This window comes from Drosophila montana, unplaced genomic scaffold, assembly GCF_035044405.1.
Source record: "Drosophila montana isolate Dmon_TW-CO22-7 unplaced genomic scaffold, ASM3504440v1 contig_3200_1, whole genome shotgun sequence".
NCBI lineage: Eukaryota > Metazoa > Arthropoda > Insecta > Diptera > Drosophilidae > Drosophila > Drosophila montana.
The window spans coordinates 6323929-6350755 of NW_026998080.1; the positions used below are offsets into that span (position 1 = coordinate 6323929).

At 41.9% G+C, this 26827-nt stretch overlaps 5 protein-coding genes across 11 annotated transcripts in view; 2 read left to right on the plus strand and 3 right to left on the minus strand.

The window, feature by feature from the left end:
• The window catches only part of LOC135431277 (endoplasmic reticulum metallopeptidase 1), a 43611-nt gene extending 29864 nt beyond the window's left edge, over positions 1 to 13747 (plus strand). Inside the window, exons 1-11 of one of the 2 annotated variants that reach the window (XM_064686298.1) lie at positions 7652 to 7909; positions 10312 to 10989; positions 11061 to 11145; positions 11208 to 11328; positions 11392 to 11546; positions 11606 to 11989; positions 12051 to 12231; positions 12294 to 12619; positions 12689 to 12900; positions 12962 to 13244; positions 13317 to 13747. In XM_064686298.1, the coding sequence (XP_064542368.1) occupies positions 10319 to 10989; positions 11061 to 11145; positions 11208 to 11328; positions 11392 to 11546; positions 11606 to 11989; positions 12051 to 12231; positions 12294 to 12619; positions 12689 to 12900; positions 12962 to 13244; positions 13317 to 13484 (2586 nt within the window). In that variant the 5' untranslated portion in view covers positions 7652 to 7909; positions 10312 to 10318 and the 3' untranslated portion in view covers positions 13485 to 13747. Of the gene's footprint in view, positions 1 to 7651; positions 7910 to 10311; positions 10990 to 11060; positions 11146 to 11207; positions 11329 to 11391; positions 11547 to 11605; positions 11990 to 12050; positions 12232 to 12293; positions 12620 to 12688; positions 12901 to 12961; positions 13245 to 13316 lie in introns of those variants that run through there. The other variant, XM_064686297.1, reaches the window with a different exon arrangement.
• On the minus strand, positions 345 to 8832 carry LOC135431275 (endoplasmic reticulum metallopeptidase 1). Of its 4 annotated transcripts, none has more exons than XM_064686290.1 (9): positions 8734 to 8832; positions 2875 to 3542; positions 2459 to 2816; positions 1809 to 2373; positions 1564 to 1748; positions 1358 to 1501; positions 1190 to 1289; positions 738 to 1132; positions 345 to 676 (listed from the first exon to the last, which is right to left on the minus strand). In XM_064686290.1, the coding sequence occupies exons 1-9, from the start codon at positions 8815 to 8817 to the stop codon at positions 509 to 511; spliced, it is 2667 nt and encodes an 888-aa protein (XP_064542360.1). In that variant the 5' UTR covers positions 8818 to 8832; the 3' UTR covers positions 345 to 508. The 4 variants fall into 4 exon arrangements, with proteins under 4 accessions (XP_064542360.1, XP_064542362.1, XP_064542363.1 ...); XM_064686292.1 differs by lacking the exon at positions 8734 to 8832 and adding an exon at positions 8019 to 8512; XM_064686293.1 differs by lacking the exon at positions 8734 to 8832 and adding an exon at positions 6608 to 6637.
• A 25-nt stretch (positions 13748 to 13772) lies between the features above and the next one.
• On the minus strand, positions 13773 to 17053 carry LOC135431276 (endoplasmic reticulum metallopeptidase 1). Of its 2 annotated transcripts, none has more exons than XM_064686295.1 (7): positions 16981 to 17053; positions 15981 to 16663; positions 14991 to 15922; positions 14745 to 14929; positions 14540 to 14683; positions 14283 to 14485; positions 13773 to 14223 (listed from the first exon to the last, which is right to left on the minus strand). In XM_064686295.1, the coding sequence occupies exons 2-7, from the start codon at positions 16661 to 16663 to the stop codon at positions 13773 to 13775; spliced, it is 2598 nt and encodes an 865-aa protein (XP_064542365.1). In that variant the 5' UTR covers positions 16981 to 17053. The 2 variants fall into 2 exon arrangements, with proteins under 2 accessions (XP_064542365.1, XP_064542366.1); XM_064686296.1 differs by lacking the exon at positions 16981 to 17053 and adding an exon at positions 16751 to 16834.
• A 387-nt stretch (positions 17054 to 17440) lies between these two features.
• Positions 17441 to 19949, plus strand: LOC135431328 (polycystin-2-like protein 1). The gene is made up of 8 exons (XM_064686407.1): positions 17441 to 18041; positions 18118 to 18342; positions 18403 to 18631; positions 18690 to 18920; positions 18981 to 19223; positions 19273 to 19472; positions 19542 to 19586; positions 19653 to 19949. The coding sequence occupies exons 1-8, from the start codon at positions 17515 to 17517 to the stop codon at positions 19768 to 19770; spliced, it is 1818 nt and encodes a 605-aa protein (XP_064542477.1). The 5' UTR covers positions 17441 to 17514; the 3' UTR covers positions 19771 to 19949.
• Positions 19950 to 20489: 540 nt separating this feature from the next.
• On the minus strand, positions 20490 to 25561 carry LOC135431327 (endoplasmic reticulum metallopeptidase 1). Of its 2 annotated transcripts, none has more exons than XM_064686406.1 (10): positions 25279 to 25561; positions 23062 to 23723; positions 22631 to 22991; positions 22188 to 22571; positions 21949 to 22129; positions 21549 to 21877; positions 21391 to 21490; positions 21224 to 21326; positions 20874 to 21156; positions 20490 to 20810 (listed from the first exon to the last, which is right to left on the minus strand). In XM_064686406.1, exons 1-10 carry the CDS (start codon positions 25309 to 25311, stop codon positions 20643 to 20645), a joined length of 2604 nt encoding a protein of 867 aa, XP_064542476.1. In that variant the 5' UTR covers positions 25312 to 25561; the 3' UTR covers positions 20490 to 20642. The 2 variants fall into 2 exon arrangements, with proteins under 2 accessions (XP_064542476.1, XP_064542475.1); XM_064686405.1 differs by lacking the exon at positions 25279 to 25561 and adding an exon at positions 24286 to 24633.
• Between the last annotated feature and the right edge of the window lie 1266 nt (positions 25562 to 26827).

The window sequence follows — 26827 nt, forward strand, 5'->3', positions numbered from 1 at the left end:
TGTATGTACATATGTATGTGTGTATGTATGTATGTATGTGTGTATGTATATACGTACGTATCTATGCATGTATGTAGGTAACCGGACATTTATACATACATACACGCATGCATGAATGTTTACATACATTACAAAACAAACATTCACTTTCCACCGATGAAGCTTGGATGCTGCGAAAAGTGTGAAACAAGTATCAAATGATACAGCACTTCGAAGATCGGTGTTCTGGTTTTCTTGAGATTAAAAAACTCATATAAGATGTGAAATTTTGTTTTTTATTAATTTATTTTTTTTTTTTAGTTTTTAGAAATCTATACGTACATAAATATTGCATTTTTACACATGTTAAACACGTTCGTAAGACTACATATTACTGCGAAAGCATGCTACTAATTATATATATTTATCAGATTCTATCAATGCGATTATCATTTAATTTTGAATTAGTTTAGTATTTGAATACCAATATCTATTATAGTTATATTTGTTATTGCTATTGATGGCCTCTTTAGAAGTACCAGCTCTCGTAAGTGCCTACCCAGGCTTGTACATAGGTGTAAGACGGAAAACGGTCGAGATGTGCGCCCAAGCCTTGAGATCTTGCAATTTCATGATGCACCCAATGACCACCAATGCCTATTTCCAGGGTGGGTGTGTCAAACGTTGATGTCGTCTTCTAAAATGTATATAAACGGATCAGCACAAAAGATCCATGAATTTTGGAAAACTAAACGAACCTCAACGTCGATGTAGAACTCAAGGGCGCTATTATCCAGACCATAGGAAAAATACACGAAATGTGGCGGTGGCTCATTTTCCTTTATAAGCGTCTCATTGAAGGACCAATCCAGCAGCTTGGCATTATTTTTCACATTCACAAAGATGGTCATGTGATCGGGACCCTCCAAGGAAAAGTTAAATCGCCTTTGCATTGAGCCATCCAACTCTGTGGTCTCCTGCAGAGTCAAAGTGGGATAAGCCGTCGGTATCTGTGGCTGCTCATTAATTGGTATCCATAGACTATATTCGCGAGCCTTATGCCAACGATGATTATATAATGGCATGCCACAGAACATTTCCTCCTCGCAGAACTCGCTGACTTTATGTATCTGACCAATTGTCTTGATTTCATCTGGAGAAATGGAGAATATTAAGGTTGTCAAGCTAATGGAACTGCAAAAAGACAAACCTTCCGCTATACTGAACCTTCGATCCTGAGGATACACATAAACTCCGCTCTCATCAGTGCGTGTCGTGCCATCAGCATTATGCAGTATTCGATGTGCATACTACAAAATGAGATAAATAATTTAGTATGACCCAAAAGTAATAGCATCCATTTAAAAGCTCAACTAACAATCAAGGAGTAGCGCTGAGCAGATGACTTGGGTTGGTATGGAAAGCCTGCATCCGTGACTGCAATAATGATGAACAAAATTGTGCCAGCCAGGAAGCACAGGACTATCGTTCTCGTCTTCCGGAAGAACATGATGAGTGGCACCTAAATCAAAGTCAAATTTGTTTCTCTTCTGCTTCCAATATTGTTGCGAATTAAGTACTCACAATGAAGCCCGCAAACATGAGCGAAAACAACCACATTAGGATGGCCACGGTTAAATCCGGATTAGACGAGCCACCCGAACGACCCTGCATTGGTATCAGTGTCTTCAGTGCCACCGTGCAGATGTAGGTGAAGTAAGTGAAGGGAAGTATATGACAGATCATGACGGCAATGGCAAACCAATAAGCTGCATATAGGATAGTTAAGATTTAAAACATTTGTCCGGTTAATCAGCTTAAAGACCAACCTTTGCGATGCCATTTGGTAACCAGATTCACAACCAGCGCCACAATATCGAACAGCACGCACAACATTATAAAATAGGCCGACCGTATGCCAATGGATGTCAGAACTATTATCAGAATAACTAAGCAAACGCAATGGGAGTGCATAAAGAGCTGTACACGAAATCCGAGGCTGAGCGGATCCCTTTTAGTCTTCTCCATATAGAGGGCGGGCAAAATGCTCATGCCAAAGATAATTGGAAACAAATATAGACCGATTATTAGCCACATCTGCGTAAACCAGCTCAGTGATCGATCTACAGCGTCCATGAAAACCGCCACCAAAAGAGCCAGGCCCGCAGCAAGAGCCAGAGAGACCAGCTGTATGCCCAATATAATACCAAATCGCATCAAAACGCCCGACAAGCTACAGCCGGATCTGACGGACATGAAGTACACGGAGATGCCAATCGCCAGAAGCGCAACCCCACTGACAATCGAGTTTATAATAATGCTTGTGGTTGCCGTGTAGAAAATTATAAACCAGCCCAGGAAGTCATAGAAGACATTGTGGCCCTCGGCGTATGCCTGAAATTAGTGGGATAAAACATGACATGGAAATTAGCAAATCAAGTTGTCTGAAGAGATCAAAAGCTTTTTGGAACTGACTTACTTCTATGTCATCCAGTTCGGGAGCATTTGCCAGAGCCCTAGCCAGAGCGAGGACATTGTCGCCGGTGTGTTGGAAGGAGGCGCGTGGAAAGACATTTACTCGATCGAATTTGGTGTGATAGACATAGCCATTGAATATGTAGGCCATGTCCAGGCCGGGCACACCGCCATAGTCGCGAAAGATGCGAAAATCTGTATCGGATGGTATCAAGCCAGCATGGAATATCTCTTCGGCCAATGTGTTGGCAAAGGGATGCGGAACCTGACGATAGTATTTCATGAGCCAGGGATGATTGGGCCCCGACTGGAACAGTATCTCGCGGCCGCCGCTGCCTGCCGAGTCCAGATTGATCAGAGCTCTGCGTAAGATTTGATCGATGTTCAAGTTAAGATTAGCTAAAATCAATGTGCACCCACTTGCAGTTCTTGGCCCACTTGTGCTGCGTAATGAAGGCGTGTGAGCCCTGCAGCGGATTCTCCTCGGCTCCATTGAATAGAAAGACAATGGGATGGGCCAGTGGCTCATCTGACTTGGCAATGACGCGCATCACCTCCAACATGGTCACCACCATGGAGCCATCATCGCCAGCACCTGGACTCCCAGGCACCGAGTCATAGTGGCTATTGATCAGCAGATAGTTCTCATTCGTATTGCCCTTCTCGCTCAGCTTGACGACCACATTCTGTATGCCCTGGTACATGTTCACCATGGTCCAGTGCATGTAAGCGCCACTCGCCTGCTGCACATCGAGCTCGAACTCGAAGCGATCGTTCGCCTCGGCCTGCACCTTGGCCACTTCGTCCCTGAAGAACTGCACGGTGGTTACCTCATTGGCAATGCTGCCGACAACTCGTGGACCAATCCGTGTCAACTCAATGAGCGTATCCTCAGCTCGCTGTGCTATGAAATCTCGTGGATGGGACGCCTCATCGGTGCGTAACAGCGGCGTGGGCATGTGATTGATCTGGGTGTTGACCAGCGACAGGTAAATGACAAACCAGAAGCCAAAGAAGGCGGGTGCATAGTACCATTGCAGCTTCTTGGGCACCTCAAAGTCCACATCGATATGGTACTTGGAGTTAAACTGCACGAAAGTGTAAGAACATTTTATTTAATTTTTTTATCGATTATTATTAATTATTATGAGGAAAGTGCCTAACTACTAGCTCTAAATGATATTTATAGCTGCTATAATGGTCAAGCGGCGTTTCCCGACAGCCACTCGATATCTAATCGTCGAACGAGGGTGCACACTGATTGCCCGCAATGAGCGAATGTCAGGGCTAATCAGAGAAATTACCGAGCTAATTGCGAACTTTGGGGTTTACATGACACGCTCTACATTAAGGTCGAATTTCTTTTAAATGGTTATGGCAACAGGCTAAATTATGGGCCCCCCAGTTAGGTTATTGTACTCCTATTATCTTATGGGCACGCTGATAAGCACCTCTTCTCCGAAATTTTAACATTTCGCCAAATAGATTTCAGCTGTAGCGTCTGGAACAATGGCTGACATTGAAATCTAAACACGTCGCGTGTTTCATACATGATTCATATGGGCGTGTGGTCAACGTATTCTGATAATATTCGATTACTGCAATAAATTGATTAGGCGCTGGACATCGCCAAACATTGGCAACAAGCGATAAAAAATAAAAATTTGCAAATCGTGCGGCTTCTTTGATCTATTCGCTATAGCCAAAGTAATCGTGCTTATCTAAGGAAATAACGATTACCTGCACATTTTTTTTTTTTAGTTAATATAAGTCGAATTCGGCTTGGTCAGTGTGATAAGTTAGGATCTTGCACACGTTAAAAACGTGCCTAACACTTGAGTTAGCCAATTTGGAATTGATCGTTTAGATTAGAGTTTAGAAACAGTCGCAATGTGAAACTTAGTAACCAGATCAATTTTTAGATAATCTCTTTTGTTTTTAACTACACTAAAAATTTGGTTGCAAAATAAAGAGGCAAACGCCAAAAGGCAAAATTCGTATCAAACTACGAACAAAAATTGTTACACCTCGTAAAATTTAGATCAGCAAATTTCTGTTTCATTGTTATTTAAATTAGCTCTTTAACACTACATATTCCCTTTAATCAAATGATTTGGCATTATTTCTAATTTGCAATTGCAAGTAATTAAACACGAAGTCCACCAATATTGTTAATTACAGTCAATTCTGTTGTTCATCAGATCAAATCACATTAAAGCAAACATCACGTATTTCATCGTTTCGGAAAATTGAAATAGTAATGAAATATTGTGCTCTTATTGTATTTTTCATGTTATTTCATTTCATACGTACACCCATTTTAATAATTTGTATGATTTATACAGATGCTTATCCTTCGAGTATTTCAACACTACACAGCACTGTCACGGTGAATCCGTAAGATCGACCACGTCTTCCAGCCGTCACTGGAACTACCCAAATGAAGGTTTAATTCGCACAACGACTCTTAAAATATGGGCATGGGGGTATTTAGGGAATAGCGAACGTCAGAGTTATCGTGAGGAATTCAATATCGAATCGTGATACGATAAACAAGCGCAATTATTGTACCCTTCGAACACCGAACTCAGCTTGATTTTTGTCTTATTGGATGTTATTATCGCACTTGTTGTTACGGTAGTATTTAGACACCTGTGTAGTAGTCCATAATGTGTTACGATTATGGCTTGTTTTTTGTTCTTCTGGTTTGTTATTCTTTTTTTTTTATTTAACGAGTTTTATCTTTATGACGAAGAAGTATGATATCTTGCGAAAATACTATTCGCTTTGTTGTTAGCGGCATGGAGCCTTAGAAGTTTTCGCACTGCACTCGTTTATCCATCCAATAACCGATTGGCCACATTAGATAATGGCATAGCCTATGAATACTGCGTTTCACTAGCTCTGATCCATGCCTATATTAAGCGTCATCACGATGCATCTCCCACTCACTGACTAACTGACTAGACTAAGTATCCAGACCTGGGCCCGAACCCAGATACAGATTGACAAACACAGAGTCAGAGACATCATGATAGGCAGCTGTTGTGCCTGGCTGGCTATGTCACTTGTCTCTGGCCTCTTGTTTGTTGTCTGTCTCTGCTCCCTGGTTTTGTAATGCATGTTCCTCTATAGACTTGACTAATTAATTTTTGCGCTGTTTGCCGTTGATTCCATTTCAGTTTATGTGTCATTCCATTCTTTTGTTTTCCCATATCTGTTCTTTCTGTTTTGAAAATGTGCGCTTTGTGCTTGGATTTCGGAATCGAGCAGAGCAGCGAATTACTTTGATTTCACTTGATTAACAAATTGTTTTCGTTATTTAAATCATTTTGTTTAAATGCCCATTTGTATGTGTGAGTCGACTGAGTTACGCTCGAATGCATTCAGCGCTGGGAAATTGACTCGCTCGCCGATGCTACCTGATCCAAAATTATGTCAACTACTATTTTCGCGCTCGACTGCGCGACAGCAACGTCAAGTGGCAGCTACACAGTTTTATTTTTAGTACTATACTCAAATAAATCCCAACTTGTAAGAAATTGTTGAAGAGCTTTAAAAGCAATTAATTTCTGACTTAAGATCTAAAGAAAGAAAAGTCCGTTTCAATCTATAATTATAACAACAAGAGAGAAAATGTTGAGCAAGCAAGCAGAAATAAGAGCTTGACACATATTTCCAGTAACTTTGTAAAAATTATTACACTTCTTGAACTCATATTACTCATATTCCCAAAATATCAGCAATCATATTGCAAATATTCGCATGTTCACAAGCTCTCCTTTTACGTTTATCAAGGTCGCATACATAAGATTGCCACAATCTGAAATAATGCTGAATGGCATAATATAGCGCTGAATTATGTGTGCATACAAAAGTATATTCCGAATATATAAATGTGGTAAACTTTAGCTTGAAAATTCTACATTTTACTCAAAATATTGAATTAAATAGACAGAACTTTTAATTTTGGGCAACATTTTTGCAAATTTTGTATCAAACACACCTTTTTTTTCGTATTCGTTTTTTGTGTTTGAGTTGAGGTCTGTGCGCATACTTATTTGCGTGAATGTGCCTATCGCATGCAAAATCTGAGCCCGGCAATGTCTGACTTGTTGAGAGCATAGAAATCAAAGAGCATGTTTACTTGTACCTTAATCCAAAGCATTTGAGAACTTTATCGCCAAGCACTTATCAATTATAGCGCCAATAATTATTAAATTGGCTTATTATTGGTGAAGTCACAGGCTTATCGGCCAGCCAATTGCTGCCAGTATCTATGCGCTTGCGATTCGAATTGATATGGGTTCACGCGACCCTTCCTTAACAATGATAAACGCCAATCCGTACCTTTGAACTAGGCCCCGAGCGCCGCAGTGTAAGTTCGAGGGGTGGAATATGCTTTTGAAATGAAAGAAGGAATTAAGGAATATCACCCCATGTTTAAATTAATCATACGTTAATCAAATGTAGCCAACATGAAAATATCTTATCTAATTCTGAGCGCGCAATCCAGTTATCGATTTGTCGATCAGAAAAAAACTAACAACATAGCATTTATATCAGTTTTCGGCAAAGGTAATATGAAATATTGCCCATCATGCTATAACTTGAAAATTTGAATTTCAAATGAAAAAATTATTCTAATAATAAGACACTTGTTGTAAAAGATCAATCAAGCGATTTCTCAAAATACCAAACTTTCCGTACTTTATAAGAACTGATTAAGATATTGCAAAAACGGAAAATTGAACGGAATTGCCCTCGTATCGTTAATTTGCTTGCTCGATTAATTCGATTATGTGTGGGCTTATCATAAGCCCATAGTATGGCAGCTCTTGAGGCTCAACCACTTAAAATCCATAAATTCGGGAGTTGTGTATAAAATTACTGCTATTCGCTGGTCAAGAGTTTAGTACGCGAACCGACGGCACGCGTTTAAGTCCAGAGAAGCAGCTGGAACTCTTTGTGGCTCGACAGGATTGGGATTACGTATTCGGTGCTAACATGTCGAAGTGCAACGTTAACAATAACAATGCCAACAACGACAACATCATGATCATCAAGTGAGTTCGATGAGCACAACAAGTTCTCATTTGCTCTTATATGTGGATCGCGCTGTGATCAGCTCTTTGCTCTTTGCCATGGGGGCTCTCTCCTGCGCGAGTCTCCTGCTGTGTCGCTCTGTGCCCGGCCAGACGTGCGGCGACCGCTGAAGGCGTCAGTTGTGGTTGTTGTGCGTTTCTGTGTCTCTTGTCTCTCGTGTTGTTCGTGTCAGCTGATGGCACATGTTGCCGCTGCCGTTGGCCGATTTTGAGCATTTTGTCATCGCCTTTTTGAAATAGGCAACCAAAACAAATTGAACAAAATTTTCATATATTCAAATATATAAATACTCGTGTTTAATTACGGCAAGTGTTCTGCTCATTAAATTTGCGCGAATCCATAATTAAAAGTGAGTGTAAATTATAGAAAATAAGGATTAGAGTTGACTTTAAAACACGACTCGACTCGCAAACAATTGTGCTGAGTGTATTCAGTGAGTGTACTCTTCATATTCAAACCATTTTGTTTGGTTTCTTGTGGTGCGAGGCAGTTGGTTGCTTTCTTTCAACAGCCATAAACACAACCGCAACTTCCTTTTGGTCTTCTTCGTGTGCTTCTCGCTGGTGTCTTTATGTGTGTGTGGCAAGTTGCAGAGCGTCAAGCGGCAGGTTATTGACTTCTTATGTTGTGGCCCTTGCGGCATGTGTCGCACATGTAGCTTGCTGTAGCTTGTAGCTGTTGCTGTTGCTGTATCTGTATCTGTCAGATACTACGGATTGGGCTGCCTCTTCCGCTTCGTTTCTCTCGCCACAATCCAAACAAACGTTGTTGTTATTGTTATTGTTGTCGTTGTTGTTGCGGCTGTTATTGTCACAGTTGATTGCCGTCGCCGCGCCGACTGTTTGGATTTTCTTCCCATTTAGATAGTCTTTAAATAGAATTTTCTTGAACCTCCCCCACACAACTCATTTGCATGGCTCTACGATTCCAGTTTGCTTATTTGTTTTATTTCAATTTAGCTGTGTGGGCGTGGCCACACACACACTCACTCTTTCTATTCAGTTCCGAAAAAAATTAACAATCACAATAAGAAGCAAAAATAAAAATAAGCTAAGGCCGCAACTGATTAAAACACTTGCATGCTAAATCGATTAAGAACACGTCCCACCAACACTTGCTCTGCAACCACAATGATGAACTACGAGTATTGCGAAACGAGTGTGCTCCACTTACACACACACCCCTCTGTCTGTCTGTCTGCAATGTGAATTTATTTTTTTTGCGTCTCGGTCTGACGGCCGCTTTTAATCGCCGCATCGCGGCTGGCCCCTGAGGGCCACGGGGCGCATTGCTATAAATGGGTCGCTGTCGAAGGGACCCCAATTGCATTTTGCATGCACTTTAATCATTAGCCACAAGCACAAATTGCCTTTTATTTGCTTCACTCTCAAAAACATCCAACACTTTTCTGTTTATAGGCCATGCGGACTGTAACCATTTGGCCGAATTCTCTATTTTTCTTTTATACAAATATTTTTCTTAGCTATGCGTCACAGCACCATTTTTCTTTGCACCAACTGCACTTAGAGGCTTTCTATGGGGCAGTCAAACGTTAAGGTTGTGTGAGTGAGTAAATGTATGTGTATTAGTGCTTTTACACTCAAAGCTCTACTTAGCTTGTCTGAGTTTTTAAATCCGCAGCCTCTGTGTGAAGTGTGCGTGAGCGCAAACTATCTGAATCTTATGTTAGATCTCTTGAGCTACTATAATATCGGGCATTGCTTTACAGGGTATTGCAGATTCAATCCTTCTACAATGTTTGTCAAATTTTCAGATACACACAGATAACTCATGCGAACGGCATAGAGCACATCATTAAACTTAAATATTATGCGCCGGGTTCGCTATAAATAAAAACGAAATATCGCATTAAAATTTACAAAATGTGTCCCGTTTAATTTACGGCTGCTTCGCATTGCTTATGTCTAGAATTAGTTCACAAATGAATATTTGTTGAACGTTTGATGAAATTTAATTTGTTATTTTCCCTATTTGCATTGTATTTTTTCCTGTTTACGAGCAAATCATCAGCTGTCCAGATGAAAAATTAAATATTTTTTTAATGTTTCTGGGCCAACACATGTCTTCCCCTGCATTGAGATTCACGCTAGTGACGAAACTGAAATAACTATGACAAAATCGATCTAAAGATGAGTTCACCAAAACACAAATGCGCAACAGAAGACCGTCTAGCCTGGTTAGCCTTATCATTTCAATGTGTTTCAGTTTAAATTGTTTACTTAGCAGGAAATACTTGAACTCTCCACATACTTACTGCGCCAGTTACTGATATCTTATTGAAATATTATTAAAGTTGGACAAGTTCATTGATGAATCTGTTTTGATAATTCATTTGACTATCTGACAGTTGTTTACGTCGCGCCCTTTCACGCATCAATCTTAGTGAGTACTTGTGATTGATTCGCATAATCGCGTAATATATCACGAATGTATCATGCTGTCAGCTTCGAGTTGAGTCCACTTGAGACCCACAAGCACCGACAATGCTGTTCAGCCACTTGATTACCATCATGCTCACACATTTTCGGTTGCGGAAATGGATAGCCACTAAAGACCTAAAACAGCTCCTAATTATTTTATCGCCACCCTCTTCATGATGCTGACAATGACTGTGGCTTATTCATTTTCAATGGTCAGCACTCGTCAGTCAATTGAGTCAAATGTGGTGGCGCGATGGGGTTATGTTATGTTCACACTCATTCTTTATTCTTTATATATTATTCATTTTAGCGAGAAGATGAACTCCAAATATGAGAACATGAAAATCATCTACAATCGCAGCAAAATTGGCTGGTATTGGGCGCCGCTCTTTGTGGCATTTTGGTTTCTGCTGTTCTATTTGGTGGTGGTGCCCAGTTTCCATCGAATGCCACCGCTGAAGACGCTGCAGGATGAGCTGCAGCAGCCGGGTCAGTTTATTGGCGAGCGTGCGGAGGGCACACTGCTAAGGCTGTCAAAGATCGGTCCGAAAGTTGTGGGCAGTGCGGCGAATGAGCAAGTCGCTGTCCAGTTCCTGCTCAGCGAGATCAGTGAGATCATTGACGGCGCTCGCACCGATCTGTACGACATTGAGAAGGACGTACAGATAGCCTCCGGCAATTACCTGCTCTGGTCCATGGTGAACGTCTATCAGAGCGTCCAAAATGTGGTTGTAAAACTCTCACCCAAAAATGCAACCAGCGAGGCAGCTTTGCTAATCAACAGTCACTTTGATTCGGTGCCCGGCAGCTCTGGTGCCGGTGACTCTGGCATGATGTGTGTCATCATGCTGGAGGTGCTGCGTGTGATAACGAAATATGAGACGCCACTCACCTATACGCTCATCTTTCTCTTCAACGGCGCCGAGGAGAATCCTCTCCAGGGCTCGCATGCGTTCATCACGCAGCATCCCTGGGCTCATAATGTGCGGTAAGTTAGCAATCAAAATGTTTACTCAGATTGAAATCTAATTCCAAGTTTCTTTTGAAACCAATTTATAGCGCTGTGGTCAATCTGGATTCAGCTGGCAGCGGCGGTCGGGAGATTCTGTTTCAGTCTGGACCCGATCATCCCTGGCTAATGAAGGTACCTAATCAACTATTCAGTTTCTTTTGTTTACCCTTAAATCATTGAATAACTTATTCCAGTACTATGGTAATCACATCACGCATCCTTTTGCTTCAACAATTGGCGAGGAACTGTTTCAAAACGGTTTCATTCCCTCAGAGACAGATTATCGCATATTCCGCGACTATGGCAAAATACCTGGTAAAGCAAAGGATCACAGTTGCCAATGTGAACTGGCTCTAATATTTCTTCTTGTGCCTTCAGGTCTCGATATGGCTCATACATTAAATGGTTTTGTATATCATACGAAATTCGATCGCTTCAATCTGATACCTCGTCGCACCTATCAGCTGACCGGAGATAATCTGCTGGGCCTAATCAAAGCCCTAGCTAATGCGCCCGAATTGGAAGATCCAGCGGTAAGTTTTGCAGCATATCTTATTATAATTTATCTATAATAATCTTATACTTTTCTCAGAAATATGCCGAAGGCCACATGATATTCTTTGATGTGTTGGGCTGGTTTTTCATCTATTATCCGGACTATGTTGGAGTTATTATCAACATTTGTATCTGTGTATTGGTGCTCATTACGATCGTCGCCTATATCTGGAGTATGGCCAGCAATACGGGCATGTTCAGACGTCGCATATTTGCCAAGTTTGGAATTTTGGCTGCGCTTCAGCTCTGCGGTGTTTGCTTTAGTATGGGCCTCGTTATATGTATAGTTTTTTTCCTGGATGCCGTGGGCTTATCCATGGCCTGGTATTCACAGACTTGGATGATCTTTGGCTTGTATTTCTGTCCCATGTTTTTTGGCTTGGGCATACTGCCTGCCATCTACTTCAGTCGCACCAAGGAGGTGAGTGTTTTTTTTTTTACTTTTTTTTGCGTATTATTGATTGTTATTATTTATTTTCTAGCATGGTCTACCACTTGGATATGGTATTCAGCTTCTGATGCACTCGCATTGCTTAATATTGACTGTGATTACTATCTTAATGATGTCCTTTAACATACGTTCGGCCTTCATTCTGCTCATCTGCATTGGCTTCTACACGCTTTCAGTTCTGCTCAACATGGCCACATGTGCACATAAAACAAGTGAGTTGTTTATTGTCCCACAAAGATTTGTCGATTTAATAAGCAACTATTTATTTTTACAGATTTTATGTGGCTCATACCTCACTGTCTTTGCCAACTCCTGCCCTTCATGTTCTACACATATTGCTGCTATGCCTTTTATGTTGTATTCGTGCCGATGCAGGGACGCGAAAGCGGCTCGAATCCGGAAATACTTATTGGTGGGTTTACGGCCCTATTTTGTTTGCTGCTATCTCCATTCCTGATACCCTTGCTCTGCCTGTTCCGCAAATCCAAGACCATCATCTCGCTATTTGGCATCTGTACGATAATCGTTATTATTCTGGCTGCCACGCCCGCGGCGTTCCCATATGTGGAGAAGACAGCAGTTCAGCGATTCTTTACTGTGGTAATGCATTAAGCGTAGTTTATCTAAAGAGTTTATTCTCAATGTCTTATTTTTACTTCCCAATTTCAGCACACGACACGCACCTTCCACAACGCAGATGCTGCAAGCACAGTTAATCATACCGATGCCGGTTATTATGTGATGCCCATGGATCGGCATCCTAACTCGCTGGATAATATACTCTTTGATGGAAGCAACTTCACAAAGGCTGATCGTGCCACGTGTGAAACGGAAATTTTGTGCGGTTTTCCCATTTACAGCTCGCGTTGGCTGAAGGCAATGTAAGTGCCAAAGATTACATTAAGTTTTTATACCATAATTAAAACCTGTTAATCTTTGCAGAGATAATAGCTATTGGGTGCCTGGTCCCGAGCCAAACAAGGACTATTTGCCCACGTTGAGCATAATAAACAAAGAGAGCACTTCGTCGACGAATATAATGTTCACATTAGAGGTTTCTGGGCCGGATCATGCAAGCATATTTATCGATCCAGTAAATAATGCCAAACTGGTGGATTGGACCTTCACCAAGGAGCCGTTGGAAAAGTCTTTGGCGCCGCCTCACTACGTTTATTGGTCCTATGCCTTAGATCCGACACCCTTGCGCTTTAATTTGGAATTTGAGGTAAGATTTGCTCAAATGCTGTTCCCTTCTTCATAGTTGAATTTTCTTATTTTGTATAATCGATTCTAACAGCGTGAAAGTACCGATTGGTCTGGAGCAACGTTTAAAATCGCCATAATGGGACATAGAATACACGATGATATGTTTATAGAGGAAGACTATCGAGAGTTTTTGGCCAGGTTTCCATCTTGGACGCATGTCAACTCATGGATTGGTTCCTACAATAGTTGGCAACTCTAAGAGCTGCTAAAATGTCTAATTTAACATTTGATATTCAAAACTCACTACTCATAGTTCGGAAATCTGAACTGTTGTTAAGTTTTCGTATTCATCCATACTCTAATCACAAATTCACATATGATACTCGCACAAGCGGACATCCAACGAACAAAAGTTGTATTTAAATTAAAAATATAGAATTTAATTGAAATTAACTCCTAACGAAACGATTAGCTTATATATGTGTTAAAATATATTTTAAATAATTTATTAAGTTACGGAAATTTGTAAACTATTCGTTTGTAGCTTTTAAAAAATCCAACTCTCATACGAGGAAAACCAATCGGTAGTATATGTCCAAGCCGGAAAGGTGCTAAGAAACTCCTTAAACTCGCTCGTGTAATACTCCGGATGATGAAGGAAATGCACACTCACAGCCAGCTTGAAGTACGGTCCATCTGTATTGGCTGCATCGTGTTCAAACTCCAGCCAGAAATTGTAGGGCTCCTTAATCATGGAGGAGACATGGTATATAAAATATGGCGCAGTATGGCCGTCCACCAAGACGGTTTCATCGAACGACCAGTTTGTAATCTTCACTTTCTCCATGGGATCAACGTACATGACAATACGATCACCAGCCTTTAAACTGAACTCGTAACGCTTTTTGTTCAGGCTAATAGACTGTCTCGATATCTCGTTGAGCTCTGTGACAACCGGAAGCACTGGCGCCGTACTATAGATCCAACGCGCCGAATCCCTAAGATCAAAATAATTAAGGTCAGTTAAGATTATTCCAAATTAACGTTTGGGACCTACTTCCAATCCAACCAACGTCCATTATATAGCGGTAGACCGCAATAGGGCTCCGAAGCACAATTATCCGTGATCCAGCTCTCGGGCTCCACATTCTTAAGTGTTGTATCATAAAGCTCGGAGTATCGAGTATCGACGGGTTGTATATAGAATCCAGTTTCTTGTGTTATACTATTATCCGCATTGTGCCGTGTGCGTTGGGTGTGCTAAATGAAAGGTTGGATTAAGATGGATCTGGAATCAATGGAAAAGGATCTTACCAAAACATAGTAGCGCTGTGCGGCAAGATCCTCTTTGAAAGGGAAGCCCACAGGCGTGGCGGCTAATATAATGAATATAATGGTAAGTACTCCAAACACTGAGATAAAGATCTTCGATTTGCGGAATTTGTTTAAAATTGGTATCTGTAAATCGAAGATTTGATATATGCAAAGCAATAATATTATTTTTTCCTTAAGGACATACTATGAATCCAGCGAAATGCATCGTCATCAAGGCGATGAAGGCTGCAATCAGCATATCTGGTTTGCTGTCAGGCCCATCGCGTCCCTGCATGGGTACGAATACCAGCAAAAAGACATAGTTCAAATAGGTGTAGTAGAAGAAAGGCAACAACTGGCAAGCCAAATGTACCGACATAAAGAAGCTCTCTGCAAAAGAAGAGTATATACCAATTAGCTGAATCCATCAAATGTTGGATGAACCACTTACTCTTAATGGTCACCTTAAGGATCAACTGCACAATCATCGAGATAGTGTAGAAGAACAAACCTATCATCGGAAAGAAAGCTGAACGTATGCCCAGACCTGTCAGGAGCAGGCAAAGGAATACAATTAAAATGCAATGAGCATGCATAAAGCAGGCAATGGTCTGGTTGAGCTTCATGTTTGTTTTGTGCTTGGTCCAGCCTATGTAGAAGGCAGGCAGCAAGCCCAGTCCAAAGAACATGGGGCAGAAATACAGGCCGAATGTCATCCAAATGCTGTAATACCAGGACTCTCCGAGGCCAACGCCATGCATGAAGACAGCCACGAGTATGGTCAATCCCCAGGCAATAATCACTGCACCCAGCTGCACCAGAAAGATAATGCCGAAACGCACGGCCACAGCCTTCGGTGCATCCGCGTCATTGCTCTTGGTCATAAAATAAACGGAGATGCCAATGCAAATTAGAGCAGCCACAGAAACAACTATATTAATAGCAATGCTGGCAGATTCCGTGTAGACGATAATGAACCAGCCGAGGTAGTCGAAGAAGACAGCGTGTCCCTTCTCGTGGGCAGAGGTATCATCGAGCTCAGGAGCATTGGCCAGCGCCCAGGTCAAGGCCAAAACGTTATCGCCAGTGGTCTGATAGGTACCGCGCGCCACGTTCTTAAAGTTGTCGTATGTGGTGTGGTAGACATATCCATTGAGGGCGTGCGCCATATCCAGGCCGGGAACATTGCCGTAGTCGCGGAATATGCGAAAGTCCGTATCGGATGGTATAAAGTTATTCTGGAACAGCTCCTCGCCCAGTGTTATGGAGAAGGGATGTGGCGCATACTTCTTATAGTAATTCATCAGCCAAGGATGATTGGGTCCCGTTTGAAACAGCACCTCGCGACCACCCGAGCCCGTCGAGTCCAGATTGATAAGCGCTCTAAAACGAATGATAGATTCAAGATTTACTAATTCAAGAATAGCCGGAGTCTACGCACTTGCAATTGGCTGCCCATCTGTGCTTTGTGATGAAACCATGGGCGCCCAGCATGTTCGACTCCTCGGCGCCATTGAAGAGAAAGACCACGGCATGAGCCAGCGGTCTCTCGGAGCGTGCGATTACGCGCAGTGTTTCCAGCATTATGACCACCATGACGCCATCGTCACCTGCCGCCGGCGTTTTCACCTCTGAATCGTAATGTGAGTTAACCAACAAATAGTTGTCATTGGCTGTATCCTTTCTTGAGATCCGGACCACAACATTGGACACATTGTCATAGCTGGTGGCCGCATCCCACAGGTAGAATGCGCCCGAGGAGTACTGCACCTCCGAAACGATGTCATATAGATCGGTGCGCGACTGATCCACAATTTTTTGCACCTCTCGCAGCAGAAAATTAACGACATGCTCCTCATTATTTATCGATCCAGTCATTTTGTTACCAATCGCCGAATACTCGGCCAACTGAATCTTGGCACGCTCGCCTATAAACTCATCCGGGTGATTGCCTTCATCTTGCACATAGATCATTTTCGGATAGGAGAAAAAGCTTGGTATGGCGGTCACATAGAAAAGCGTAAACCAGATTACACAAAAGATGGGCGCCCCATACCAAGGCCACTTGTCGCCGCCTTTTTTCGACGACTTCTCAGTTGTTATGTCAATGCTGGAGAAGGTCATCTGTGAAAGGGTAAGCAGCACATTAACAATATCCGACTCGAGCATAAAAACCCCCCAACTAATCTATCAATACTTAAAATTACAAACATTATCATATAGAAGCTTGCGATATAAGCAATTCTTTTCGAATGAACTACATTTTGTATTTCTGAAATTTGAATTAATGCACTCAAGAAATTTATTTTTTTGGAGAACTGATATTGTGAGATTCGACAATTCTGCACGTTTTTGTGTATTTATTTGTCTAAGTCAGTCAAATTTTCATTTCAAATTCACTTTTACTATATATTTAATTGAATGCAGAGTCGGAACATTACCTTTATTGCTGACCTTTAGTTAGGATTTTGGACTAAGCACAAGAAATTTGACCGCGCCACAATACATGAGTTGGAAAACTGACACAGTTAACCAAATGTAAAGCAAATATTTAGGCTATATGCCACTAAGTTGGGGCTTATCGCCGATAATGTCTTGCAGATTACGATTTGGCGATAGCATGCGGCAACTTGGCGGGTTTATGGTTTGATGACCAGCGGTTAGATTAAGCTTTATGTCGGCATATATCTTATTACCGAAAGGTAAATAAACATTTATAGCAATGATGCTTACCTTAAAAACAATATTTAAAAAAAACCCGAAAACAATAACTATAAATCGAAAAGAACAGTATTACCAACACAATATTTCGGTTCCCCAGCAACTAAATTTCGCTATTTAAAAGAACTATGCGATGCTTTCTATTATTTGTAAACTATTTTAAATTATATACAGCATAGAACTAAACGTCGTACTAAATCATAATTGATAAGTCAAACTATCTGATAAACTTAACTAACTGAAGAAATAGAAAAATGGAAAAAGTGAAGCCGTTGCAATCTACGTACGGCGCCTTGACCTACACAACGGAGAAGGGTACCAAATATGCCTTGCTGCATCTGATCATCTTCAATATTTACTTGATAGCCGTAACCTTAATGGGCAATGGATTGACCACGCATCACCAGCATGATTTTACCAGGAGCTTGCGGCAACTACTTCAAAGAACTGACTATACGCCGAGAAATTCGACTATATCTTTCGATCAGGTCATTACAATACCAGATTTCTGGGATTATATGGAATTTATGGTCCTTCCCTTGCTGCATGGCGTCGTCTATGATGAAAGCGTTAAATGGCAGCCACGTTTTATTAACACTAGACCCACCTTGTATGGTCGTCTATTTCTAAATGAAAGTTTACTACTTGGAGCACCGAGACTACGACAGATTCGTGTAAAAGGTAACAGTTGCCATGTGCATCATGCTTTCGCTCGATACTATAACACATGTATGGCGGCTTATTCGGCTGACAATGAGTTCAAGGAGCCGTTCTATAAGGGGTAAATGTAAATTTCCATAAAAGTAATTATGTTTATCTCTCTCTCTCTCTCCCTCTCTCTATCCAACTTACTGCAGGACTGAGTATAAAACAATGGATGAGCTAAATGCCTTACCTATTCGGGGCAGGGTACATACCTATCACAGCGGAGGGTATGTGAGACCATTATCATACAATAAGGATGTCAATATGGGCCTGATACGACACCTTAAAAAAATTGAGTGGTTGAATCGTGGTTCACGTGTCGTTGTACTTGAAATGAATATGATTAACTTAAATTTGGATCTGATAATTGCCACTAAGTATTTTATTTCCTAACCTTATCGATAATATTGTTCAACATAATGTTCTACAAATTGCAGATTAATTTTCGAGATATTGCCCACCGGCCTAATAAATACAAAATACAACTCGGAATCCATCTATTCGAATCCAATTTTCACCTCATCTGGTGGACTCATTGTGGGGTGCGCCGTTGTCGTATATGTAATCAATTTGTATTATACCTACGTTGAGATCAAGAAACTCTATCTGAAAGGCTATAAGCATTACTTTACAAAACAGCAAATATTGATAATACCTTGTATAGTTGTAAGCTGAGCCCGAAAATATTGTTGCTCTATTTCTTAAAGAATATTTCTTCCATTAGATAATTTATGTGGCGCTCATTTATACAATCTATCTATTTTTTTACGTGCACATAATCGATCATCAGATTAACGCAGTAACTAACCATTTCGTTTCATTGGATTACTTCATCCTAACGTATTCGCTTCATGAGGATGCTTTCGGAATCTTGTTGTTTCTCTCCTGGCTGAATCTGCTTAGCTTTATGGACTTTAATCCAGTTCTACGAACCCTTGGCGTTGCTATGCAGATGGTAATAGTCCTTTTATATTGTAATTTAATCTATATAATTGGCTTAAACTTTTTATTCTAGGCTTCAGCTGACTTGGAGGCATTTTCCATCATGTTCCTCATTGCTTTTTATGCCTATGGAAATCTTGGCTTTCTCCTTTTTGGTGCCACGAGTGAACACTTTCGAAATTTTCCAACTGCCTTCTTAACAATGTTGCGCTTGTTGGTTACTGATTTCGACTACTTTCAATTGGAACACGAGTCCCAAATATTGGGTCCCATATTCTTTCTGACCTACGTGTTGTTAATTTTTTTCGTATTAATGGTAAGCTGCTTTACTTAGTTGGGCTCTATAAAACTTGACCTTGTTTTAGAATATGTTCCTTGCCGCCATCGTGTTATCATATAGAACAGCCACAACGACTGTTGGCTTCCAGCCGTCATTCTTATGGTATTATATAAGAAAGCTGTTGTTTAGAGTGACTTGTGGGCTTTTTAAGGCACCCCGTTATCCGGAATGGGCTGCTGGACATGAATTAAACCAGCCGCTCGATGAAAGCAAGCTTGAAGAATTGTAAGTTAAGAAATTGAATTCAAAAAACTTCTTTTAACATTTCCATGAATATTTTTTTGTCCTTTGCAGGCTTCTCATTAAGGAAAATACGGAAATCGAGTCAGATCTGGACTTGTAATTATCTACAATTATGCAATTCATTTAATTACTTCTGAAAATTCTAATTTGTGTGCTTTGCAGCCTACTTTCTCGTCTGGATCTGATTGACAACGTGTTTTATCGTCTCCAAAATAATATCGGAGATATAATAACCGCTGCGATAAATGAAAAAAAAATGGAGAAAATTGAAGCCAAATGAAAATACATAAAACCATCGCTGTTCTTCTTCGAATCCAACATAAAAAAATTAAACTGGTTTTTGCCTAAAATTGAACAATACAATTCTCATACCTCTGATCGATCACAAATTTAGAACAACTAACAACAGATCGAATAAAAAACCTTAGGCAGAGACTGCGAAATGGCAAAATATTTTTTAATAATGCTAAACGCCTATACATTCTTTACTTCACTTCATATACAGAGTAAAATTATCATTAGCCTCGTAATCAGTGCTTAACCCGGCAGCCCAAACATTTATTATAGCAGCCATATCTAAATGACGTAAGGTGAGGTAGTTTTCCGTCTATTTGTGATGTAGACCTTTTCCACTTTAAAATTCTATTTTAAGATATAATAATATCCGAACATTAATTGGGAAATGTAAAAGATACGAATAACTATTATTGAAAACACTTTCCAATAAGTGATGAGCCGAAGTTTGTCTTATTTGTTGTCTATGATTGTATTTAAATAAGTATGGATAAATTACGGAACAGGCTCTTTGCTAGTGCGAGACCCCAAAAGCCCTGATCGGCTTTTAAAGTAAAAATATAAAACTGTAACTTACAAATGACTAGTTGCCAAGGTAGCGAAAATCCTTATCTAATATGGGTTCAGCCATTAGATTAATAAGAACTGAAATTTAATTAATTTTTTTGCTACCGTCTAATGGAACCGAAAGAAACTTCATATCTCTTGTATGTATGGTCTTAGTTTACGGAAACCTGCATTGATATTTATTTTCTCCTTAGCTTCCGGCACATAGAATATATATGATATATTTAATACTATTAAGTATATGTATAGACTTTATCTAGATTTGCCATTTCTAATAAATTTCATATATTTTCAGTACAGCCATGTGTCATAGGACGCCGGCCAGGGAGTTGCGTCCACATAGCTGGGAAAACTGCTAAGGAACTTCTTAAAATCTTCTGTATGCAACTCCTGGTGGTGAATCCAATGACCATGTAGGCCCAACTCCAGCGTAGGAGTGTTCCAATCTCCGCTGGGTTTCTAAAAAGAGTAAATACGAACGTTAATCAGAAGCTTGGAGAGTAAAACCAAGCACGAACTCACCTCAAGCTCCAGCCAGAACTTCAGCGGATCACCATTGACGCCGTAGGAGAAGTAGATATAATAAGGCGGCTTATAGTTCAGGCGTAATGGCGCCTGATGGAACGACCAGCCAACAACTTGGGAGCCATTCAATGGCTGTACAAAGATACCCATGTGATCGGGGCCACTCAGTTCCATTTCAAAGCGGATTTTGGTGGGCGTCAGTTGCTTCTTGGATACGACTTTAGCCGCAGGCAGCGTGCCCAGCACAGGCTCCGATGCGGGTATCCATAAGCCACGGTCCCTACGAGTTTCAGAATGGAAACGAATTAGTTGGATCTCCTGGTGAGTGTTGTGGCTCTTGGCCTTACCTGGTCTTGTGCCAGCGCATATTGTAAAGTGGAAAACCACACAATGTTTCCTTGAGACATTCCTCTTTTACAGATCTGGCCAGAGTCATGTTAATTACCTTATCTGCAAAGCAGGGGGAAAAACAGTTCAGATAATGCGACAATAAATCTTTTAATGGAACACTTACTTTTTACGGAATAGGTGCGTCTGTCCTGTGGCATGATGAAGTAACCAGTTTCGGAGCGGCGAACATTGTTGTTGGCATCGTGGAAGGTGCGCTTAGCGTGCTGTAAGACCGAGTTTATAGACTGACTTCTAGGGAATCATGCCTGCCATGCGACTTACCAATACGGCGAAACGTTGCACACTCGTCTCTGGCCTGTAGGGGAAGCCCAGTGGAGTAGCAGCAATGATGATGCATACCAAGGTGACGCCCAGCAGGGCGCAGATGATGGTCTTCGATTTACGGAACATGTGAAGCACGGGTACGATAAAGCCGCCAGTGAGCATGCCCACTGCAACGCTGAAGACAGCCAAAATCAGATCCGGATTAACTTTGTCGCCAAAGCGACCGAACATGGGAATGAAGGTGACCAGGAAGCCGTGCGAGAAATAGGCAAAAAACAGAAACGGAGGCACATAGCTCACAATGTGCGGTATGATCCAGACAACATCTGCACAAAGTGAAAATTGGGACGAGAATTAGTTGGTTCTGGAGACCATTCAGCCACTTAGCTTAACTTACTGCGGCTGTGCAGATTGGTGGCCAGATTAAAGACCAGGCCCACCGTGTAGAACATGCAGGTCAGCATAAGAACAAATGCGGAGCGAATGCTGCAGATGGTCAGCACCAGGGTGAGCAGGGCCAGGAATAGGCAGTGGCAATGCATCAGCAGCTGCACGCGTTGTCCAATTGGAAAGCGATCCTAGAAAGCAGCGCATAAGCCACCAGCTACAGTTCGAGTTGGTCAAATCAATACTCACAGTCGCGGTATAGTGGAAATAGAGTGCTGGCACAATGGCCACGCCAAAGAAGAACGGACAGAAGTACAGGCCGAGCATCAGCCAATTGTGTGTGAACCAGGAGAGCGGCATGTGCGTTATATCCATGAACACGGCTATGATAAGGGGCAGCGTAGCGCCCGCTACCACGCCTAGGATGAGCAAAATGAACGTGTGCAGCGTGCGCTTGAGCATCTTCGGCAGCTTGATGCCCGAGTTGGTGGCCATCAGCTTGATGGCAAGCCCACAGACAATAATGGCGCCTATGGAGACAACCACATTGAGAATGATGCCCTCCGTTTGGGTATAGAAGACCAAGAACCAGCCCATGACATCATAGTAAACGGTGTGTCCCTCGGCGTGTTTCTACGAAGAGATTGCAGTTCATTCTCCTGCTCATCACTTGAGCTTCATTTGCTCCTTACCGAGGTGTCCTCTAGCTCCGGCGCACTCGAAATCTCTCGGATGAGAGCCAAGAGATTGTCACCGGTGTTTTGGAAGCTGCCGCGTGGAAAAATCTCTGCGCGATCGTAGCGGGTGTGATAGACATAACCATTATACTGATAAGCCATGTCCAGACCGGGCACAGCGCCATGATCACGGAATATGCGGAAGTCCGTGTCGGATGGTATGAAGTTGTGCTGGAACATCTCCTCGGCGATGGTCGAGGCATAGGGATGTTTGATGGCGCGGCGATAACTCTTCATAAGCCAGGGATGATTAGGACCGGACTGGAAGAGAATCTCGCGACCGCCATTTCCAGCGGAATCCAAGTTGATCAGCGCTCTGCCAATCAAATAAACAATAATAATAAGTTAAGGACTATGTTGGGCAGGAGCTGATATCTGTCACCCACTTGCAGTTCTTGGCCCACTTGTGCTGCGTGATGAAGGCGTGTGAGGCCTGCAGGGGATTCTCCTCAGCGCCATTGAACAGAAAGACAACCGGATGCTTCAGCGCGTACTTTGATTTGGCCAGCACACGCAGCGTTTCCATCATGACGGCCACCATGGAGCCATCGTCGCCAGCGCCAGGACCCGCCGGCACCGTGTCAAAGTGGCTATTGACCAGCAGGTAGGTGCTGCTGTTCGAGCCCTTGGGACTGATCTTTACCACAAAGTTCTGTATGCTCTGGTACATGTTGACTGCGTTCCAGTGTATGTAACTGCCGGAGGCCACCTGCACGTCCATTTCGATCTCATGGACAGCGCCCAGCTCAGCTCGCACGTTCTGCATGGTGGAGGTGATCACCTGAATGGATCCCATTTCATTCTCGCGGCTGCCCACCACACGTGGTCCCAGAGCCACCAGACGCTGCAGATTCAACTCGGCGCGCTCGGCGATGAAGCGTTCCGGATATTTGGCCTCATCTTTGATACTAAGCGGTCGTGGCAGGTGATTCGAGGCGGGTATGGATATGGCGCTATAGATGAGCAACCAGAAGCCAATAAACGCGGGCGACCAATACCATTTGATCTTGTCGCCGCTAACGAAAACTCGTTCGCAGCAGTTGGCCTGCTGTTGGGTGTGAAAAGAGCGGCAAGAATGGGTTAGTATAATATTTCAAGTGGTTGCGGTCTTTTTGGTTGGTTCTCGATGTTTGTTCAAGATATGCCTAGGTGAATCAGTGTTTAATTAAAGCACAGGCGATACTTTGTGTGCCGAGTAAAATGTGCTAATAGTTCGATTTAATCCATCACGACTTTATCTTATCAACGGTCCAACACGTTGCGCTCTGTGCAGCTGTTGCCGCCGAAATTGTTGCCTCGATAAGGCCATGAAGAGCAACTGACTGTGTCTGGGCTCGAAAATGGGAACGCGTACGGCAGTTGCAGCTGCCACACTCAAACACCTGTTAAATTTGCAAATGGCTAATATTCGAAACACAGTACATTTTGTTGTTGTTGTTGATTATTCAACAAAGCACGACCCGAATTAGGTAATCTAATCAATGAGTATCTACAACATACTTATACAAACACACACGCGCATTTACACACACACACACACCTATCCGACACTTGTTCCATTTAAAGAAACTTCTTGACCGCTAATTGATTGCCCTTGAGTACCAGCTCACCTCATCTTCATACAGGTGCAACTGTGGCTGCCTCAGCAGCGGATCCGCGTTGCTGGCGTCTGTTGTCGGCGTTATAACACGACGCCGCACTTTTTTATCACTGCTCATTGGATCTGTTGTGCACTTTCAACCGGTCCCAATGAATAGTTCTCTATGTATACATAAACACTTGAACCTATGCTCTCTCCCTCTCTCTGTCTCTCTCTCTGTTCCTCTGTATTTCTCTCGCTAGCTCGATCGCTCTCTGAACAGCGCGTTGTGCAAACCAGAACGAACAACTCGACTTGTGCGGAGGCTCTCTGCCGATCGACTGACTGACGATCTGAAACTCGCAGCACTTGGACAGCGACTGATCCGGCCAGCGAATGGCTTCGACTTCGACTGCTTTGGCAGTCGATACCGATATTTTGGTATCTTATCTGCTGCATGGTCTTTGGCTTCCTCAAATTCAGCTGTGTTGCGCTACACGGTGCGGCATATGTGTTAGAACGCAGTCAAACAAATGACCCTGCAATGGCATATGCTTGCGAATCGAATAAGTTGGCTTATTTACGAGCAAAGATTATTTTTTCTATGTTATGTAGAGCATTTTACGGAGCACTCACTGTACGCACATATATTATCGCTTCATAACAGCGGTTACCTAAGAATTTCGATCGAAATAGTTTAGGAACCAGCATAGATTGGACCTAATCATATTTCTAAAAACCTCATTTGATTTGCACACATTTTACGTAAGCATTCTCCAGAGATATCTAAAACTTGTGCGAGAGTGTATAACATGTTTGCCTGAAGCACAGTTTTGTTTTTGGACTTTGGTAGATTAAAAGTCAACCCTTTTTCAGGCATTAACTAGTACACACATATTTCTTTCAAAGCAGCATGTCAAAGTGGAACAAAGTTTGCAACTGCAATTCCATGACCTATGCTGTGGCACGTCCCGCACGAACATTGGGATTAGCAGAAAAAGTTTTGATTGTTTATAATTTGTACCTTGGCAACTTTATCCTGTGCTTCACTGCACATTGTAAATCGTCAACTCGAACGTCGATATTGCGTATCGGCTGCTGCTGTTGCTGATGCTGTTTCTGGTTCCAAAGTGCGATTTGGACTGACCTCATCTCCATATTAAAGATTCCGTTTAAGCGTCAACTCAACCATTAGTTGCTCGCACAGGTGACAAGGCGGCATTTCTTTTAATATCTTTTAACTCGACTCTAATATCTCTGCAATCCACTTTGCGACTGACAGTCCACATTGTCTCTGTTTACTTCTCAAATGTACAGACACCTAAATAAATAAAACGATTTGTTTAATATTCAATGAGACGTCGATGAGCTTTGAATACGTTGAGCAAGAAATTAGAGGCACGTAAATTTGATGGGCAATTCATAAATAAAAAACATTTAATGCATAAAAGAATGCCAAATTTTCGAGGCAAGCACATTTGTGCTGCACAAAAAGTCCGTATACTTTGTGGCAAAGAATCTTTTGCTTACACATTTAAAGCTAATTTTGATCCGTTCTTCAGATCTCGAGAAATTGTCATTTAAAGTTTCTAAGAAATATTAATTTATTCGTGACAAATGTCAGAGCTATGGCGAATTTATATTTTGAATTAAAATCGGGCACGATTCTTTCCGAACAGAAAATCAATACCGGTTCCTAGATGACCCATAATATCCTTGGTTTTAACATACCATTGATAGAGTCCTGGTGAACCTACAGTTCCAAATCCGTGCGAAATTCGCTCGGCAAGGATCCAAAATTATGTATGTATGCTGTTTTCTTTCAGCCGTCCCCTCCCCACTCTATGGTTCCTAGATGCCTATATATATTCTTGGTTTTACCATACCATTGATATAGTCCTGGTGAACCTAAATCTCGAAATTCGGGCAAAAATTACCCGGAAATGATCCACAAATATGAACCCTCATGCGTTTTTTTTCAGCCGTACCCTTCTCCCTCTATGGTTTCTAGATGACCGATATATCCTTGGTTTTACCATACCAAAGATATAGTCCTGGAAAACCTATAGTTCCAAATCCCCACAAAATTCGCTTAGAAGCTTTATCCACAATTAAATTAAGATTTAAAAATTAACGGCTGCAAAATGCCATTGCACTGGGCCCAGCCGTTGGCTCACATTTTTAAATCAAAATTCAGCTGAAATACCAGGCGAACAGAAATGCCCAGCAGGTAGATGCACAAAAAATTTTTATTTAACAGTTCGCTGTTAATAGCAGCTGTTAATTAGCAGTCCCCTGTTAACCAGCAGCGGCAGCTGTTAGTTAACATACCACTGTTAACAGCCCCTGCTAAATGGGGGCGTCCGGCTTGAACGAAAATTTGGCAAAAATACCAGGCGAACAGAAATGACCAGCAGGTAACTGCACAAAAATTTTTATGATAAAAATTTCATTGCATACCCAAACGGGGCGTGCGGAGGAGCAGCTGGGTGCATAAATTTTAACGAAATTTCGGCAGAAGTACCAGGCGATCAGAAACGCCCGGTAGGCAGATGCACTAAAATTATTTGAAT

Coding starts and splice junctions, on each gene's coding strand:
- LOC135431275 (XM_064686290.1), bottom strand. CDS start 8,817: ATGCGGCGATTAAAAGCGGCCGTCAGACCGAGACGCAAAAAAAATAAA. Junction 2,374..2,458: donor CCGAACTGGATGACATAGAA/GTAAGTCAGTTC, acceptor CACTAATTTCAG/GCATACGCCGAGGGCCACAA. Junction 1,502..1,563: donor TCATGTTTGCGGGCTTCATT/GTGAGTACTTAA, acceptor ACTTTGATTTAG/GTGCCACTCATCATGTTCTT.
- LOC135431276 (XM_064686295.1), bottom strand. CDS start 16,663: ATGACCTTCTCCAGCATTGACATAACAACTGAGAAGTCGTCGAAAAAA. Junction 15,923..15,980: donor AGATGGGCAGCCAATTGCAA/GTGCGTAGACTC, acceptor CATTCGTTTTAG/AGCGCTTATCAATCTGGACT. Junction 14,930..14,990: donor CCTTAAGGTGACCATTAAGA/GTAAGTGGTTCA, acceptor CTTCTTTTGCAG/AGAGCTTCTTTATGTCGGTA.
- LOC135431328 (XM_064686407.1), top strand. CDS start 17,515: ATGGAAAAAGTGAAGCCGTTGCAATCTACGTACGGCGCCTTGACCTAC. Junction 18,042..18,117: donor AAGGAGCCGTTCTATAAGGG/GTAAATGTAAAT, acceptor AACTTACTGCAG/GACTGAGTATAAAACAATGG. Junction 18,343..18,402: donor GATCTGATAATTGCCACTAA/GTATTTTATTTC, acceptor TACAAATTGCAG/ATTAATTTTCGAGATATTGC.
- LOC135431327 (XM_064686405.1), bottom strand. CDS start 24,393: ATGAGCAGTGATAAAAAAGTGCGGCGTCGTGTTATAACGCCGACAACA. Junction 22,992..23,061: donor AAGTGGGCCAAGAACTGCAA/GTGGGTGACAGA, acceptor TTTGATTGGCAG/AGCGCTGATCAACTTGGATT. Junction 21,157..21,223: donor ATGCGCTGGCACAAGACCAG/GTAAGGCCAAGA, acceptor TGAAACTCGTAG/GGACCGTGGCTTATGGATAC.